Source organism: Macrotis lagotis, chromosome 2 (genome assembly GCF_037893015.1).
Source record: "Macrotis lagotis isolate mMagLag1 chromosome 2, bilby.v1.9.chrom.fasta, whole genome shotgun sequence".
NCBI classification, from domain to species: Eukaryota; Metazoa; Chordata; class Mammalia; order Peramelemorphia; family Peramelidae; genus Macrotis; species Macrotis lagotis.
The window spans coordinates 14,602,969-14,619,339 of NC_133659.1; the positions used below are offsets into that span (position 1 = coordinate 14,602,969).

Consider the following 16,371-nt stretch of genomic DNA (forward strand, 5'->3'; position numbering starts at 1 on the left):
TCTGCCAGATGCAAGAGTCACAAATATCAAAAGGTTTACATTCTCTCTGGCGAGTAAAGGACACATACATTTTCAGTTTTGACTCCGTGATGCTAATACTAATCTGAGCAGGGATGCACATAGGGCAAAGCCCTTTACAACTGGCACTCCCCAAAACCCTGGAAGGCAGATAGTGTTATTATCCTCATTTTACAGATAAAAATAGTAGCAAGAGCTAATATTTATAGAGAGCTCACTAGACATCAGACCCTATCTTAAGTGCATTCCAATTATGATGTCATTATCTTACAACCACCCTGGGATGAAGGAACTTTTATGATTTCCATTTCACAGATAAGAAAACTGAGATTGAGAGAGGTTAAGTGGCAGTCCAGACCAACACATCCAGTCAAGTGGCATCAATCAATATTTGTGCCCACATACAACCTAGGAAATGACTGTGGCTGGGTTTGATCTTCCTAACTCCAAGTCCTGAACTCTATCCACTGTGCCATTATATCAGGGACACAACCAGTCAGAAATAAAGTTTGAGGCTTGGCCCCATTCCCTCCTGCAGAAGCTCTAGCCTCTGCCCCATCCCACTGCCCAATTCCCATGAAAGGAACCACAAGGCCTGACTGGCTCTGGTCAGGGTGACTGTTTCCAAATGAAGCTTGATCTAAAAGAATAATGTTTTATTTTTCAGCTCTTCTGTGTTTCCTTTCTTCATTTACACTCTCTTTAATCAAAAGACTTTCCCAAACAATAACATATTTTGGTATTCCACAAAGAAACAGAGGTGATTTTATGCTAGCTAGGAATACTCTGAAAGCTTGGGCATTACCCAGTTCCTGTTTAAATGTCTATTTTAGCTGAAAATGGAAAACTGACACCAGACAAACCTAATTTTGAAGGAAAATAAACATGTTCTTTTGGAGAATAGGCAGATAGGAACAATGGCAGGAGAAGAAGATGGAGAGGAAGAGATTGGACCCAAAAGAGAGACTATGCCTCAATACCCTCAAAATGCCCTCCATCTTCTCACTCATTGCCTCCATTTAATATGCAAGTTATGCCTTGTTATTATCAGCTTTCCTTAATTCTCAGAATTTCTTAGAATCTGCCATATCAAGATTCCAGATTATTGAGAGAATATAGGAGCAAAGCTAGAAGAGAAGGAGCAGGCTCCATGTCTGGAGAATATGAAGCAAACCAAGCTGGTAAAAACCTCTCCAGAGCATTATTTAAGGAAAATCCCAGCCATGCTTCGCTTCACTCCCTCCTCCTTGGTCACCTTGACCTCAATCTCCTGGTCATTAACCAAAACAAGGACGATGATGGCAGCCTTTCCTTATTGGAACCATGAACTCCGGTGTCAGTCTATTCTTCTGCAGCCCCATCAATCATCCCAATAATACTCTGGACCAATGGGCCCCTTCCTAGTCAACACTCCCCTATCTATGTTATTTCCCCAGTAAGCTTCTTAAGGGAAAGGATTGGATTTTCTCCTGAATTTGAATCTTTAGCTTTGAATCATAGCTTCAGGCACATAGCAAACACTTAAAAATGCTTTTCCATCCATTTGGTTTTCATTCATTCGATTGAGTTGAAGTTTGGGGCATGCAGCCTGAATGTAGACTGAATGGAGGTTGTGCTAAGGGAGATGGTAACTAGGAATTCTGGGAGTTGACAGACAAGCTGAGGCCCCACACTTGGATAAATCCCTCTAGAGAATGAGCTGGACAAGGTGATCTCTAGAATCCTTTTCAACTCAAAAAATCTGCCTTAATGATCTAACTTGATGATCTTATGAACCACAGAAAACTGGGCAGTGCCATAACTGGAGGGCTGGGTTTGGACAGAGGAGGGTCTGAGTTCAAATTCCACTTCTGACACTGAGCTGTGTGATCCTGGACAAGTCCCTTCACCTCTCTTTCAGTAAAAAGGGGCAAGCATCTTCCTCTCATAATTGTTTGGAGGATCAAGTGAGGGAACAAAGGTGAGGTGTTTGTCACCCCTTAAATTGCCATATAAATGCTAGCTATATAATAAATGCTTAATAAATGTTCATTGGCTAACTGGTTAATATCATTATTATCTATGATATAAGGGCCTTGGATTAGGTGATAACTAAAGCCTTCCAGTGCTCAATGATGATTAAAATCCTGCCTAATATTTACTGTGGATGTGACCTTGGACAATTTGCTATCCTTGGTCTCAGTTTCCTCATTTGTAAAATTAGAGGGTTGAGGTAGGTGGTCTCTGAGGTCCACCCCCCCCCCCGCCAGCTTGATCCAAATGCACTCTTTTGCCAGGTGCTCTGTCTGATCCAGGATAATACAAAGACAAAAAAATAAAATCTGCTAGAGTGGGGTGGGGGAAGGGGTCAGACCGATTGAGCTCTATAGGCTCTTTGCAACAATAAGAGTCTGGGATTCTGGAAGTCATCCAGAAGGAGAGACTGAAAAGGCAACTTAATTTTTGGGGTAGCTACCCCAAATCCTCTACGTCCTATGCCCTGACAAAGTGTTGAAGGGCCCTCATAGACAATATGACCTAGGGTTTCAACAAAGGGAACCAATATACTAAGCAGGCAGTGTTAGCCCCAGAGGGAACCCTGAGCCCCAGGCCCAGCACCACAGCGAGAAGTACGTGCCCCTTTCTCTGAACTAGAACACACAGTGAACAATGGAGAAAGGGCTCATTGATAGTAGAGGGGTTGCACATCCTCTTGGATCCATGGGCTCCAGTGGCTTAGATGGTGGGGAAGGCAGACTGGAATCTTTGCTTACTCAGCTTTCATTTCTGGGACATCTAGGCCTGGGCCCCGCTGGGTTGTTCTCACTTTAGGAGAAGATTAACCAAGAGGAAAGAGACACGGGGGAGGCCTGGGCATAACAGACAGAACCAGAGCCAACCCACGGGCAACATCATGTCTCTTGGTATTTGGAAAGGATTTTTCTTGTGTCTATCTCATGAGGGAACAGCGCATCTATTCAACCACCATTTTCACATCATCGATCAAGACCAGGGTTTCTTAAGCTAGGGTCTAAGAACTTTTTTTCTTAATTTTGATAGCTGTATTTGGATATAATTAGTTTCCTTGATAATCCTATATTTTTTATTTTATTTCATGTCCTTATTTAAAAATATTATTTTGAGAAGGGGTTTATGAAACAAAAAAGTCACGGATCCCCTGGTATAGAGCTGGAAAGAACTCCTGGGTCACCAAGACTCAGAATGACAGAACTGGATTAGAAGGGACTTTAGGTCATCTAATCCAACTCATTTATTTTATAGATGAGGAAACTGAGTCCTATGGAGATCATGTGGCTTTTTCAAAATCACATATGGATCATGAGTTACTAGATTTAGTCCTGGAAAAAAAAACTTACAAGTCAGCAAGTTCAACCCTCTCATTTTGTAGATAATTATGACTGATCTTTAGACAATGTTTAGCAATTTGAATATAAATAGAAAAAATCAGAGTTCGGGTTGAACTCAGGAAGACAGCTGGCAGGTTACATTTTTAAAAGTAGTTGTATTTGTGTGAGTATATGTGTATGTGTGTAAATGTACATGTGTGTGCCTATGTGTGAATGTGTGTGTGTGTTTTAAAAATACAGACCCGAACCCCCAAACATACTCTAACAAAGGGATATGAGTTAGTGAAGATATCAAAGGGATAGTGACCTCTGGGGAAGGCAGCATCACAAACAAAACCAGATTCCCATTAACCCCACTAATATTTCTCCTCATCATCACACTGGTGAGGCTAACTGAATTCCATTCAGAACTCTCAAAGATGGCATCACTAGATTGGAAAAGGTAGCTATTGCCTCAGTGTTCCAAAAAAATCTGAAAACTAAAGGTCAGAGAGCCTGATTTTGATTCCTGGGAAAATTTTAGAATATAACATTAAAAGGATTGTCAATAGATATTTAGAAAGGGAAGCAGTGATTTATTACTAAGTATCACTGCAGCATCATCAAAAATAGATTATGCCAGCCTAATCTCATTACGTTTTTGGATGAGATCATTAAGCTGGTAGATGAGGGGAACGACACCAATAAAGTTTACAACTGAGGTTTATGCAGGATAAGTTGGAGAGAATCAACAGGAGAAAGGCTGTAGCATTAAGGGAACTACTGTGAATTATGTCTAAGAAAACACACCTTAATTAAAAGTACTTTATTGCTTAAAATGCTAACCATCACCTGAGCCATTGCACTTTGAAATATTTACTGTGGTGGAAGGTTTTGCCTCAGTGTTGATGGCAGCTGATTGATGGGGGGGGTGGCTGCTGAAGATAGGGTTGACTCTGGCAATAAATAAGACAACAATGAAGTTTGCCACATAGGTTGACCCTTTCTTCCACCTGAATAGTTAAAGGCCATTGCAAGATTACTAATGGACCTAATGTCAATGTTGCTCTGTCTCAGAAAAAAAAGAGATGTCCAAAGAAAGGAGAGACAAGTAACAACTGGTGGTGAAATCAGAACCTTTATCAATGAAGTTCTCTATCTTATAAGGGCCTGGTTCCCAGCACCCCAAAACAATTAAAATAGTAGCATTCAAGTTTATTGGCCACAGCTCACTAGAACAGAAATAATGATAATGAAAAGTCTGAAACAGTATGAGAATTAGCAAATATGACACAGAGTCATAACATGAGCCCGTGCTTTTGGAAAAATGGTGTCAATCAACTTGATTGAAGTCAGGTTGCTACACTTTCAATTAGTAAAAAAAAAAATACAATTATTTGCAAGGCACAATTAAAATGAGGTATGCCTGTGTTCCCATTTTGCAAATGAGCAAACTAATGCTAACTGAAGGTCAATGGTTTGCCTAGGCTACACTGCCATTTGTGTCTAAAGTGGAGTGCAAACCCAGCTTTTTGGATGCTGGGTCCAGTACAGTCACGAGAGTCTTCTGGCTTTTTCAGTTCTCTTTGGCTTTACTTATAAGGCAATAACTCCGACTCAAGGTCTGCAGCAGACCTAGCACATGGTCTTCTGGGCTTTGTTGCCTCAAGACCTCCAGGAAAGGGGAACCCACCCCCCTCCCAAGGAAGAGCATTGCATTTTGGGATACCTCCCATATTCTCAGAATGTCAAAGCTTAGTACTGGAGAGGACAAAGGACCATGGAGTCCAAGCCACAAGAATTCCCTCAACAACGACCCCCAACGAAGAGCCGTCCAAGATTAGGGCTCGTCTTTTGTAGAGATTCTATTTGTCACTTGAAGCTTTTCTTCAGGATCCCTAGTGTTCCCTCCTCCTTTGACAAATCTTAGTTTTTCAAGACATATTCATATGACAGAAGCTTGAGAACCTTTACTATATCGGTTGCTATCCTCTGGACACTCTCCGTATCTTCTCTGTCTTTTCCTCCTCTCACCATTTTTTCTCTTCTTTCCTCTTTCCTCCCCCCTCCCCTCTCTCCCCTTTCTTCTCTATTTCCCTCTTTCTCTTGCTCTTTGTCTCTTTCTCTCTCTCTCCATCTCTCTCTCCATCTCTCTCTTCCTCTCGTCTCTGCATTTCTCTCCCTCTCTCCCCTTCTCCTTCCCTCCTCTCCACTAACACACACACTCTCTCTCCAGCTGTCTCTCTCCCTCTCTTCATCTCAACTTTCTGTCTCTGTATTTCTGACTCCTCTCCCTTTCTTTTATCTCTGGGTCTCTGCATCTCTCTCTCTCTCCTTCCCTCTTTCTTTTTCTCACTCTGCATCTGTCTCTCTCCCTCTCTTCTTCCTCCCTCCTATCTCTGTCTCTCTCTGTCTGTTATTATATTTGCCACACACACGTAATAAACACTGTTTAAATATCACTGGAATTCGTCTTAAAAGCTTTCAGCTCCCCATCTATAATGTGAGATTTGTTGAGTGTGAGAGGTGATCAGGGACAGGAGAATTTGGCTCTTCCAACCTCAATTGCCCGCCCCAAACCCAAGTGGGATTGGGAAATGCTTCTTATCTTATCTTTCCTCCTTTCCTCCATAGTCCTCCCACTCTCCACAGCTGCTGGTTCTGAGGCTGCTGGGACCCAGTTCAGTGGGGTGGTGGGGGGGGGGGGCTGAGAATGGAACTAGCAGAGCCGGAGCTGGACCCCCATCTCCCCACTCTGTCCCTGGAGTGCAAAGTGTTGAAAGTCATTCTTGAGTTTATCATGAATTGAAAAGAAAAGAAGAAAAGACCTCCTTTGGAGGGCTTAGTCAGACCCCCAACTGCACTTCTTCACTTTCACTGGAACTGAGTCATAGATAAGTCAAGTCCCAAAGGCTAATGTTAGTGTTCCAAAGAGGAGGAAAAAAATGGATTTTGCTGGTTCTGTTCAAGGGGAGGCAGTGTTGTCTAATGGTTAGGGTTTTACAGAAAAATCTATGTCTTTGATAATATATTTATTGCACAACAGTATCCCTTGATTAGCAAGCATAATTAGTGAAAGAGAAGGTAACAGGAGACCCACTTCTTTTCCCTGTAGCCATTCTCCCATCTCCCAGGCCCATGTTGGTCCCTACTTCCCCTATACTGGAGCCATCACAAAACTGGAATAATATACAAAATGACTAAAATAACGTTAATGATAAACACACACAAAAAGAAGTCAAATTTGGGGTAATTGTAATAAACCACTCTGATTCTAGAAAACAAACAACCTAATCCCCTATCCACCTTTCTATCAACAAGTGTGGAATGCAATATATACAGTTAGATATAGTCATGGTGGTTCGTTTTCTTACGTGATTTTCATTGTTATTAGGAAGGTTAAAATTCAAGTTGATGGGGAGGAAAAATAGATATCTAGAAATGCTATAATATAATAATGGCTGGCATTTTGTATAGGACTTTAATATTTGCGACATGTTGTTTCTTTATATGATCTCATTTTAACCTCACAACAACAAATTGTGAGGGCAAAATGAGACCCAGTATTACAAGTATTATGATACCCATTTTATGATTATAAAAACTGAGTCTCAGAGAAGCTAAGTGATCTTCCCAGGATCATATAAAGATTGACTAATGAATATTTATGGATATGAACAGCTAACATCTACATAGCATTTTCAAGGGTTGCAAAGGACATTAGAGATATTATCTTATTTGATACAGTGATCATGGGAGATGAGCACTATTATTATCTCCATTTTACAGTGAAGAAACTGGAGCGGAGAGAAGTCAAATGGCTTGCCCAGGTGAAACAGCCAGGAAGTTTTAAACTGAAGTCTTCTTGATGACAAATCCAGTTCTCTATCTTCTGTACCAACTACATATGCAGAGCACCCCACCCTTCAAGACCCAATTTTCTTGGCAGACATTGGGGTGGTTTGCCATTTTCTCCTCCAGCTCATCTTACACATGAGGAATTGAGGCAAACAGAGTGAAGTGACTTGCCCCAAGTCACACATCTAGTAAATGTCTGAGGTCACATTTGAACTCAAGACTCCGGGTCTGCAATTCTATGCCCTTTGGTGCTACCCAACTTCCTCTGTGCCTCATTGATTAATTGACTCATGACTGGAACTGGCTTCATCAAAGCGTAAGGACTGAAGAAAGGCAGGAGATGTCAGTTAATTTGTTTACAAGAACTTTCAGGATAAGAAGACTTTCTGGCACAAAGATGGCGCACCATGGAGGGAGTCACCAGCCCTTGGCATCAGGCCAAGTCTGGGAGCTTATGGATTTATATACTTAACCACAGAAATCCAACCTGGGATCCAAATTATCAGCAGCAATTGAAGCAAGGATTAACAGGAACAAATATTGTACCCGGGTGGGAAGGCATTTTAAACATGAATAATTTTTCAAAAAAGTTTTAATCTTTGTTTAAATTAAAACTTCAAAAGGATTTCGCTTATCAACCAATCCTGTGAGCAGTTCAAAAAATGGCAATTAGCTTTAAGGAACAAGAGGCAGGCTGATCAAACTTCTGACCTGCCTTAAGACCAATCAACGTTTTCTCCCCATGCTCAGAGAAATGCAATTAGTATGGGGTGACTCTAAAGCCCCTTCCCCTGTTACAATTAACTGGCTGATGAAGTATCAGAAAGGCTTGGACAAGGGCCAATGTTTATTTTTTACTCCTTGCATGTTTTATTAATGGAATTCCACTGGGCCTCCGGGAACATACAGAATGGTATTAAAATATCCCATGTTGGAATCCAATGGACTCAATCAGGAAATGGAGTCAGTGCTTCATGGTCTGATTCAGGGCTGTCCCTATCCATGGCAGTCATCTTGACCCAGATGGCCATGCATCCAGTAGGTACATATATTTGTAATAGAATAGGGTTCAAGAGTTTCCAGTGAATTCTGTTCAGGATATTAGCAAAGGATTGGAAAATCAGCATAATGTGAGCTGGAGTCCCTCCTCAGTCCCTGGCTAGAACAGACCTCTGTCACACACGGAAGGGTTGTATTTGAGTTTAAGTAAATGACATTTCCAGTGAGTATAAACCATAAAGATGAGTTTAACATGGTATTCTCAAGGTTAAACCAGACGATATTGAGAATCACAAAAAAATACTGGAGTAAGTAGGGGTCTCAAACTGAATGATCAAAGATCTCTTGATAATTTTTTAATGATATTTTATTTTGTCCCCAATTACATGTAAAAACAATTTTAACATTTGTTTAAAAGTTTTTGAGTTCCAACTCTCTGTCTTCTAAAAAATTATTGTGAACTTCTCCAGAGTTTTTTATTTTATTTATTTATTTGAATTATATCTATCAATATTTATCATATCCAAAATTGAAATAGTATTATTGTGAACCTAGTTTTGATTTTGTGGATGCCCTAAAAGGGGCTTGGGGACATTGGCTTAAGGAAAATACAGTTATTCCTTCCACATCATGACTTTCTCTATTGCAGTTTGAATATATTGCAAATCAGCATAAGAAATTAACTGGGGGCATTAGAGGGGAGTTTTATAGAAGCCACAGACGACATAGAAAAGTTTCTATGTATAGTATGGTATAATATTAACATATTTCATCTTTTAATACAATTTCTTTTTTAAAGTAAAAATAAGTAAAAAGTTAAGATTTTTGAAAAGGACAAGAGAGCCAGCAGACACCCCACAAAGGCTAAAAATGTAGAGATATCACACTGACCTACATCTAGCCTATGACCAAACACTTAACCCAAATTTTATAGTAAGGTACTGTAAACACCCCATAAAAGAAAACGAAAAAAAATCAGGCCTTTTCTCTAGTACCATGGGAGGGCCAAAAATTTTACATGGATTTTCCAGATCGTGGGGGAGTCACACCTCTAGAACTCCCACAATGTGAAAGGGATAATTGTAAATTCTCAGTAGTTTCCTTAATTTTTTTATCCTGGTTTGCCTGCAATTAGAATCTGACTACCAGATTCTTGACATTATTCTATACTTACCAACCTCTAAGACCTTGGTACTAAAAGACTTATCCTTGAATGGAACAGGAAGTCAATATTTCTGCAAGTAAAACTCAATCTTACACTAAAGAAGATATAAGGATGCCCCTTCAGAACCCTCTTAGCTGCCCCAGGTGGTAGCCAGAAGCAAAGAGGTGGGTGGACTGTGCAGTAGAATTTTTTAAGAACCTTGCCTACCCTGACATGGTGTCTCTCCTTCCCTCTTACTCATCTTGGAATAATGGTTCTTATCTTTTCTCTTCCCATGATAGCATCATAACCTGATGGAAGTCTCATGGTCTATTTGTGACTGAGTAGGGACAGAACAGATTTGGGAACAGGGCAGAAACTGGTGAAGTTACCAGTCAGTGTGTGGTGAAGGAACCCAAGCCATTGTGGGTATTCTCCCATCTGAAAAGGAGGTTCTAAAGCCCCAGATGTGCCTTCCTGTAGAAGGCACTGTGGGAATTGTCATCATTGTCCCAGCTGTTCTCATATAAAATCCAACAATTGGGCCAGAGTAAATGAAAGACAAGATCATGAACAATGAAGACCAACATTAAGAAACTGGATCTCCAGAGAGGTAAGCAACACAGTTGATAACCATCTACATGTATGCCAGAGAAAACAATGAATGAACTGAAGAGAAACAAGGAATTCCCTCCAAGCCATTCCTAGTTCAGACAAGACTTTTCTCTTAGGGTTTTTTATATCTCAGCACCCACTCCCTCCCTCCTCTTCCTCCTCCTCTAAACTAGCATTCAAATAGTGATTTGAGGTTTGCAAAGCACTTTACACATACTATCTCATTCTATCCTCCGAATATCATTTCACAGAGGGAGCCAAAGTGAGGGTGATGAAGGAGGTAACTGCTACGCTATGACCCTCACTGCCACAGAGCATAATGACAAAGCCAGACCACTGAAATTCTTATAGGGCAGATCTCACACAGCAGAGAAGTCTTTAGGGAGGTCCCAGCATCTCATTCAGGCTCACTGTCCATCCCTCCTCAAGAGATATATCCTTTTCAACTAGCATACTGAATGGCTTTGGGCTTCGAGAATTCAGATGCCATATCACCGATATTCTAAAAATAAATAGACTCATCTAATGAGAGTGTTGGTTTCCCATCACAGTAGGAAGCAGAAACAGAAGTCAGAAGCACATCTGGATGAGACCTGAGCTCCCAGGTCTAGAAGGAGGACACATTTGCCTTTGTTCTTGAACGCTAGATAGCAAGCCCCAGGCAGGAATGATACACATGCTTGAAAAGGCAATCAAATGGGAAGAAATGAACTACTTACGATGATCCGGGGCTTGCTGTGGGTGGGGGACCTAGAAATAAAACAAAAAGAAAAAAAGAAAAGAAATATTTTAGCTTGAGTTGTCCAAGGAAGCCTCATAAGGAGGTATGGTCAATCCATTATGGATCAAAGCCAGTAATTGCCCTTGAGTCCTATTCATTGTCCTAAGATTTATGGTTACTTCCATTCCATGATCCAAAGCCCCAGGAGGTGAGAATGTTCCACAGTCATAGTTCAGGTCTGATAAATGGTACAGAAAATGCTAACACATGAACCATTAAAGTGGGAATCATCTCAACAGGCAGAGTTGGTCCATTAGGAAGAATTTAGACCCTGGGTCCCTATTTCATTCAAATCGAACTATAGGTCTCCACCAAATAGCATCTCATAATTATTGATCAAAGCTGCCTAGTGCAATTTTAGTTAGTTGTTAGGGGGAGCTCCTTTTATTATTATTATTATTAATGATAATAACAATGACTACCATTTTTTATATAGCATTTAAGGTTTGCTAGGCATTGTGCTACGTTATGACTCCAATCATTATCCCTGAGACTTCCTTGACTAATGCCCCTCTTTGGCCACTTTTTTCTTATATGTATTAACTTTTCCTATCAAATGTAAGATTCTTGAGGACAGATACTAGAGCTTAGGCCAGAGACTGGTACATACTAAGCACTTAAGTGCTTTCTAATTCATTCATTCATTCAAGTTGGTTTTTTTGACATGGAGAATTGGTCTAATTATATTTAAGATGCAGCTAAAACACTTTCTTTTCCAGAAGTCATTTCTGCTAATCCTCATAATTCTGGCATCTTTTCTCTGCTAATTATATCTTCTTTATCCTTTATATAGTTTGATTTGTATACATTTATTTTCATGTTGTTTTACCATAAATTGTAAGCTTCTTGAGGGCAAAAAGGTCTTTTGACTCTTTAACATTCCCAGAGATCAGCAGTGTTTATTTATTGATTGATCCTCAGTTGCTAATCCCTCTCTTCAAAATAATCTTGTATCTCTCTCTCTCTCTCTCTCTCTCTCTCTCTCTCTCTCTCTCTCTCTCTCTCTCTCTCTCTCTTATTTATATAGGTATAGGTTGTCTTCCTTGACAAGTCTATATACTCCTTAGTGGCAGGAGCAGTTTTACTCTTGCCCTTGTATTTCTGGAATAAAAATTATCCAGTATTCAGTAGGTACTTCATAAATGCATGGTGATTGATTGCAGTTGGATATTAAAGAACCAGATGCAAAAGACGTCATCTTACCAAACTTGACAAAGAGGACTCCAGTGGTAGACACAACTTTTTTGCCATTGCTTGCGACACACTGGAAGTAACCAGTGTCTGTTGTGTCCAGGTTCCGTATCCGTAAGCGAGAACCATAGTTGGTTGCTCGAAAGGAAATCCTCCGGGGTTCTTGGACCACGGGGGCATCATTTTTAAACCAGCGAATGGTTGGAGGAGGGTTGCCAGAGACTTTGCAGTGCAATTCAGCCGTCTGACCCAGAGATGTGGTGATGTTGTTCATGGGCTCATCCAGTGTCAAGAAGGAATCTGTAAAGATAATACAGAGAGACAAAAGATGATGGTGAAAAGGGCACATTATGGAATATCTTGGGGAATAAGAGAACCCCAAAGCTCAATCCCATGCTTGAAAAAATTCTCTCCGCATTTGAAAGAAGCATTTGAAAGCAATAATTCTGGAAAATGTCACTGCTCTACTCAAGAAGTTTAAGTGAACAACCTGAGAACTGTGATAAAAAAAGAATCTTAAATACAATATTACAAGAAATTATTAATGAAAATTGCCCTGAAGTTCTAGAATAAGAGGATAAAGTAGAAATTTTTAAAAGTCACTGGTCACCACCTGAAAGAGATACTAGAAGGCAAAGTTAAGGAGAAAATATGATAAACAACAAGAAAAAAACCAACTTAGATAAATTTAATAATAATTAAATTAAGAATAATTAATAAATAATTTAAGGACTCTCTTTCCTTCCTTCCTTCCTTCCTTCCTTCCTTCCTTCCTTCCTTCCTTCCTTCCTTTCTTTCTTCCTTCCTTCCTTCCTTTCTTCCCCTCCTTCCTTCCTTCCTTCCTTTCTTCTTCTCTCCCTTCTTGGCACTTAGCCTCTCAGGAGGCTCTGTGTCCCAGGTTCTCTGAGTTCCTTCAATTCCAGTACTTTCCATGAACCAAGATGGCACCAGAAACGTTAGGGCAGTTGTGGAGTTGGGCAAACCTGGATTTAGTTCCTTCCTTTCCTACATGTTAGAACTTTAGGTCAGTAGTTGAGCTTCTCAGGGTGCCTGGAAGCTCTCTAGGACCTAAAGTTCCAGATATGTTGCTCATCTGTATTATTAAAAGAGACTCTCCACCCTAGAATTCTGTCCTCCCATGACTCATGGATGCAGAGGTCATTCACTAAGTGAATTTTGAATCTGAAGACCCAGGTTCAAATCCCAACTCTACTCTTTAAGACCTATATAACCTCTGCCAGGCCTTTATGAACCTTGGTAAAACAAAGGAAACTTGGACTAAGAGACCACTTAGATTCTGCCCAACTCTGAATCTGTGACTCTGACCAGAAGACTGGGGGTCCAGTGTAATGGCCCATATTATGAATGACCTTCTAGAACCTGTTAATCACTTTTAAAAAGAACACAGAAATAAAAAAGGAGACAAACTACTTGAAAGAGTATAAGGTCCTTGAGGGTAGGGATCATTTCATTTTTTTCAGTACAAGGTCTGATGTGTTGAGGCCACTTGAGACGTGACTATTGGTCACTTTTGAACACGGCACTCTCATCCATCAATGTGTGTGTCTCTAGAATGAGATAAGATTTTAAATGTAAAGGAAAGAATGAAAAAGCATACAGAAGCATTGAGATACACATAGCCATTGCCCTGGAAAGATTCCTTCCTGTCCCAGCTTGCATAGTTGTTGGAAAGGGAAGGAGGGAGGCAACTAAGAGGAATTCCACAGGGGCTTCTGAGGGGATGCCAAGAAGAAGGCTACCTCCTGGGGCACAGTAAGAGGGGGAAGCAGGGTAGGACAGCAGAAGGTCAAAGGTTACTTTTTATTACTCCTATAACTCTAGACAAATCACAATCCCTCTGTGCCTTAGTTTACTCATCTGTAAAATGAAGAGATTATACTTAATGGCTACTAAGATCCTTTCCATCTCTTATTCTACAAATTTATCAATCTGGAAGAGAGATGAGAAGCTAGCTCATTGTTTTGTGTTAATTCTTGTGAACGATATTAACAGTCATCGTGAAGGTGAAAAATCCATTTTGGAATACAAACTGAGCCCAGTTCTGGAATCAGTTTCTCTGTGACTATTGATCATTTCTCTAATGACCTTAGTATTCAAATTAATCTGTGAGCAACCCCTAGAAACATTTTGTGATGAAGTAAAGACACAACATCAAGGACATTTGCTCTCTTGTTTTGGGGGCATCTCATCATGAGCCCAACTCAGCGAGTACCTCATTCAAACAATCATCTTGGCATAACAATTGCTTTGGGTCAGAGGTATAAAGACAACAACAAGAAGATCCTTGAATTCATAAATTTAGAGGTGGAAGGGCCCTTAGAGACCATTCCATCAAGCCACCTCATTTTACAAGAATGCTCTAGGGGTTGTCCAAGGTAAGTAAGCATTAGAAGCAGAATTTGAACTCAGAGCCTCTCCCTCCAAAGACAGTGATCTTTATTCTGTGCCAAACTGGCTCCCCATTAGATAACTGGCTCAAGGTCTAGGAGCAACAGAGGAGACTTAGAGACAGGTCCCTCATTTTCCTTGGCTTTCCTGTCCCTCCCTGGTTATTATAGCATAAGGGGTATGGTCACCACAGTTTGTTTGGTTTGTGGCTTACTTGTTCTGGGACAGTCTGTTTCCCCAAAACTTGTGCTAAAGTGGAGGATGCTTTAGTCCTATCATTTTATAAGTTCCTGACTTTGGAGATGACCCAGGTCATTTTACAGAGGAGGAAGTCAGATTCCAAAATTCAAAGGGTTGGCCAAAGTTGGGAGGAGAGCACTTGGAATGGCTTCAGGAGACTGTTAAATACCTATATAAACCCAAGACCATGTCAAGGCCACAATGGTCTTTCATAATAAATATAGGAAGTAGCTAGTAGAAGGCATCATATTGACAGAAAGAATAAATGAAATTGAAGTTCAAATTGAGTGCCTACTGGAAAGGTAAGACCCAAGAGGGAGGTAATTTGTAAGGGGGCGGGGGGGGGGGGGGAAGATGTGGTATTGACTTTTCATCTGATAAAGAAAAATGGTCCAATTGGTTTGTAATCTGTGGCTGCTCCATTGGGAGCCCCTTACTATGCTGGGTTTTTGCATCTGGCCAAAGTCCAGTGGATAGGGAATTGCCCTTTGCTGTACAATGCAAATCACAGGATCAAAGAAACTTAGATACAGTAGAGGACTAAGGTCAAACCAAAGCCAAAACCGCACTCTAACAAAAATACACTCAATGGCAACCCTGAAAAGAGTACCAGGGATAGGGAGCTCATTTCATGTCCTAGTATCCAGGGTCACTGAAAGAAAAATGTTTTCTTATGTGAGGTCAAAGGGTACTTTACAAAAATCAGATTTCATTTGACTTTTACAACAACCTTTTGAGGCTGAGTGCTATTGCTATGCCCTCTATTTTACAAGTGAGGAAACTGAGGTAAAGAGGTAAGTTACTCGTCCAAGATAGTGGTAGTGGTAACACTACTACTACTACTACTACTACTACTACTACTACTACTACTACTACTACTACTACTACTACTACTAATTATAATAATAATAGTTATATAGCACTGTGCTAAATATTCTTTATTATTAACCTTGAGAGAGTAGGTATTCATTTTACAAATGACCAAGATAAATGCAACTTGACTAGGCTATCACAATGGGTAAGCATCTAAGGTCACAGGAAATTAAGTTTCCTAGATACAAGGTTCACCACTCTATCCTCTAATTCTCAGCTGCCTCCCAGTGACTCCCCTCCTCACTCTGGATTTGAACCCCAGGACTAAGCAGAGGATATCTCTTTCCCTCTTCCTATTTTCTTAGGGACTTTGTGACCTTGGGCAAGTTGTTTGACCTCCCCCAGTCTCAGGCTCCTTATCTGTAAGATGAGATGGTTGGATTTGGTGACCCCTGAAGTCCCTCCTGGATCTCAATCTCTGAGTTATAAATCTATTGCAGCCTTTAGATCCAGAGCTGGAAGGCAATGAAGAGGTCATCCAATCTAACCCCTTGATTTTACAGATAAGTAAACTGAGGTTCAACATCTCATCTTTTTTTTCCTTCTATATATATATATTCATGTTGGTGAACGAGGCAATTGCTCAATACTAATGGAATGCTTAAGAAAGGTTCATCAACTAAGTCTCAGATAAATAGACATATAATTGATTTATTCACGAACCCAATTCATCTAGATGCACTACTTCAGAAAACATGGCAAAGTAGATAGAATTGGCCTTTGATTCAGGAAAATCTGTGTTCAAGTCATACCTATGGCATACACTGACTCTGTGATCCTAGACAATTCATGCTACCTCTTGGGGCTACTGCCCCAACTTTCTAACTACTCAATTCTCTAAGACTCTTAAGACCCTGACAATAAGCAGTGGTCAAATCGGAAATACTGGAGGGAATTTTCTGACTAAGAATCCCCTA

General features: G+C 40.4%; 1 protein-coding gene across 1 annotated transcript in view; it reads right to left on the reverse strand.

The window, feature by feature from the left end:
• Positions 1-16,371, reverse strand: part of ROR1 (receptor tyrosine kinase like orphan receptor 1) — a gene marked incomplete at its 5' end in the record, with an annotated part of 342,695 nt that overhangs the window by 89,267 nt on the left and 237,057 nt on the right. The window contains 2 exons of the mRNA XM_074220644.1: positions 10,680-10,710; positions 11,945-12,232. Coding sequence (XP_074076745.1) covers positions 10,680-10,710; positions 11,945-12,232 — 319 coding nt within the window. The remainder of the gene's footprint in view (positions 1-10,679; positions 10,711-11,944; positions 12,233-16,371) is intronic.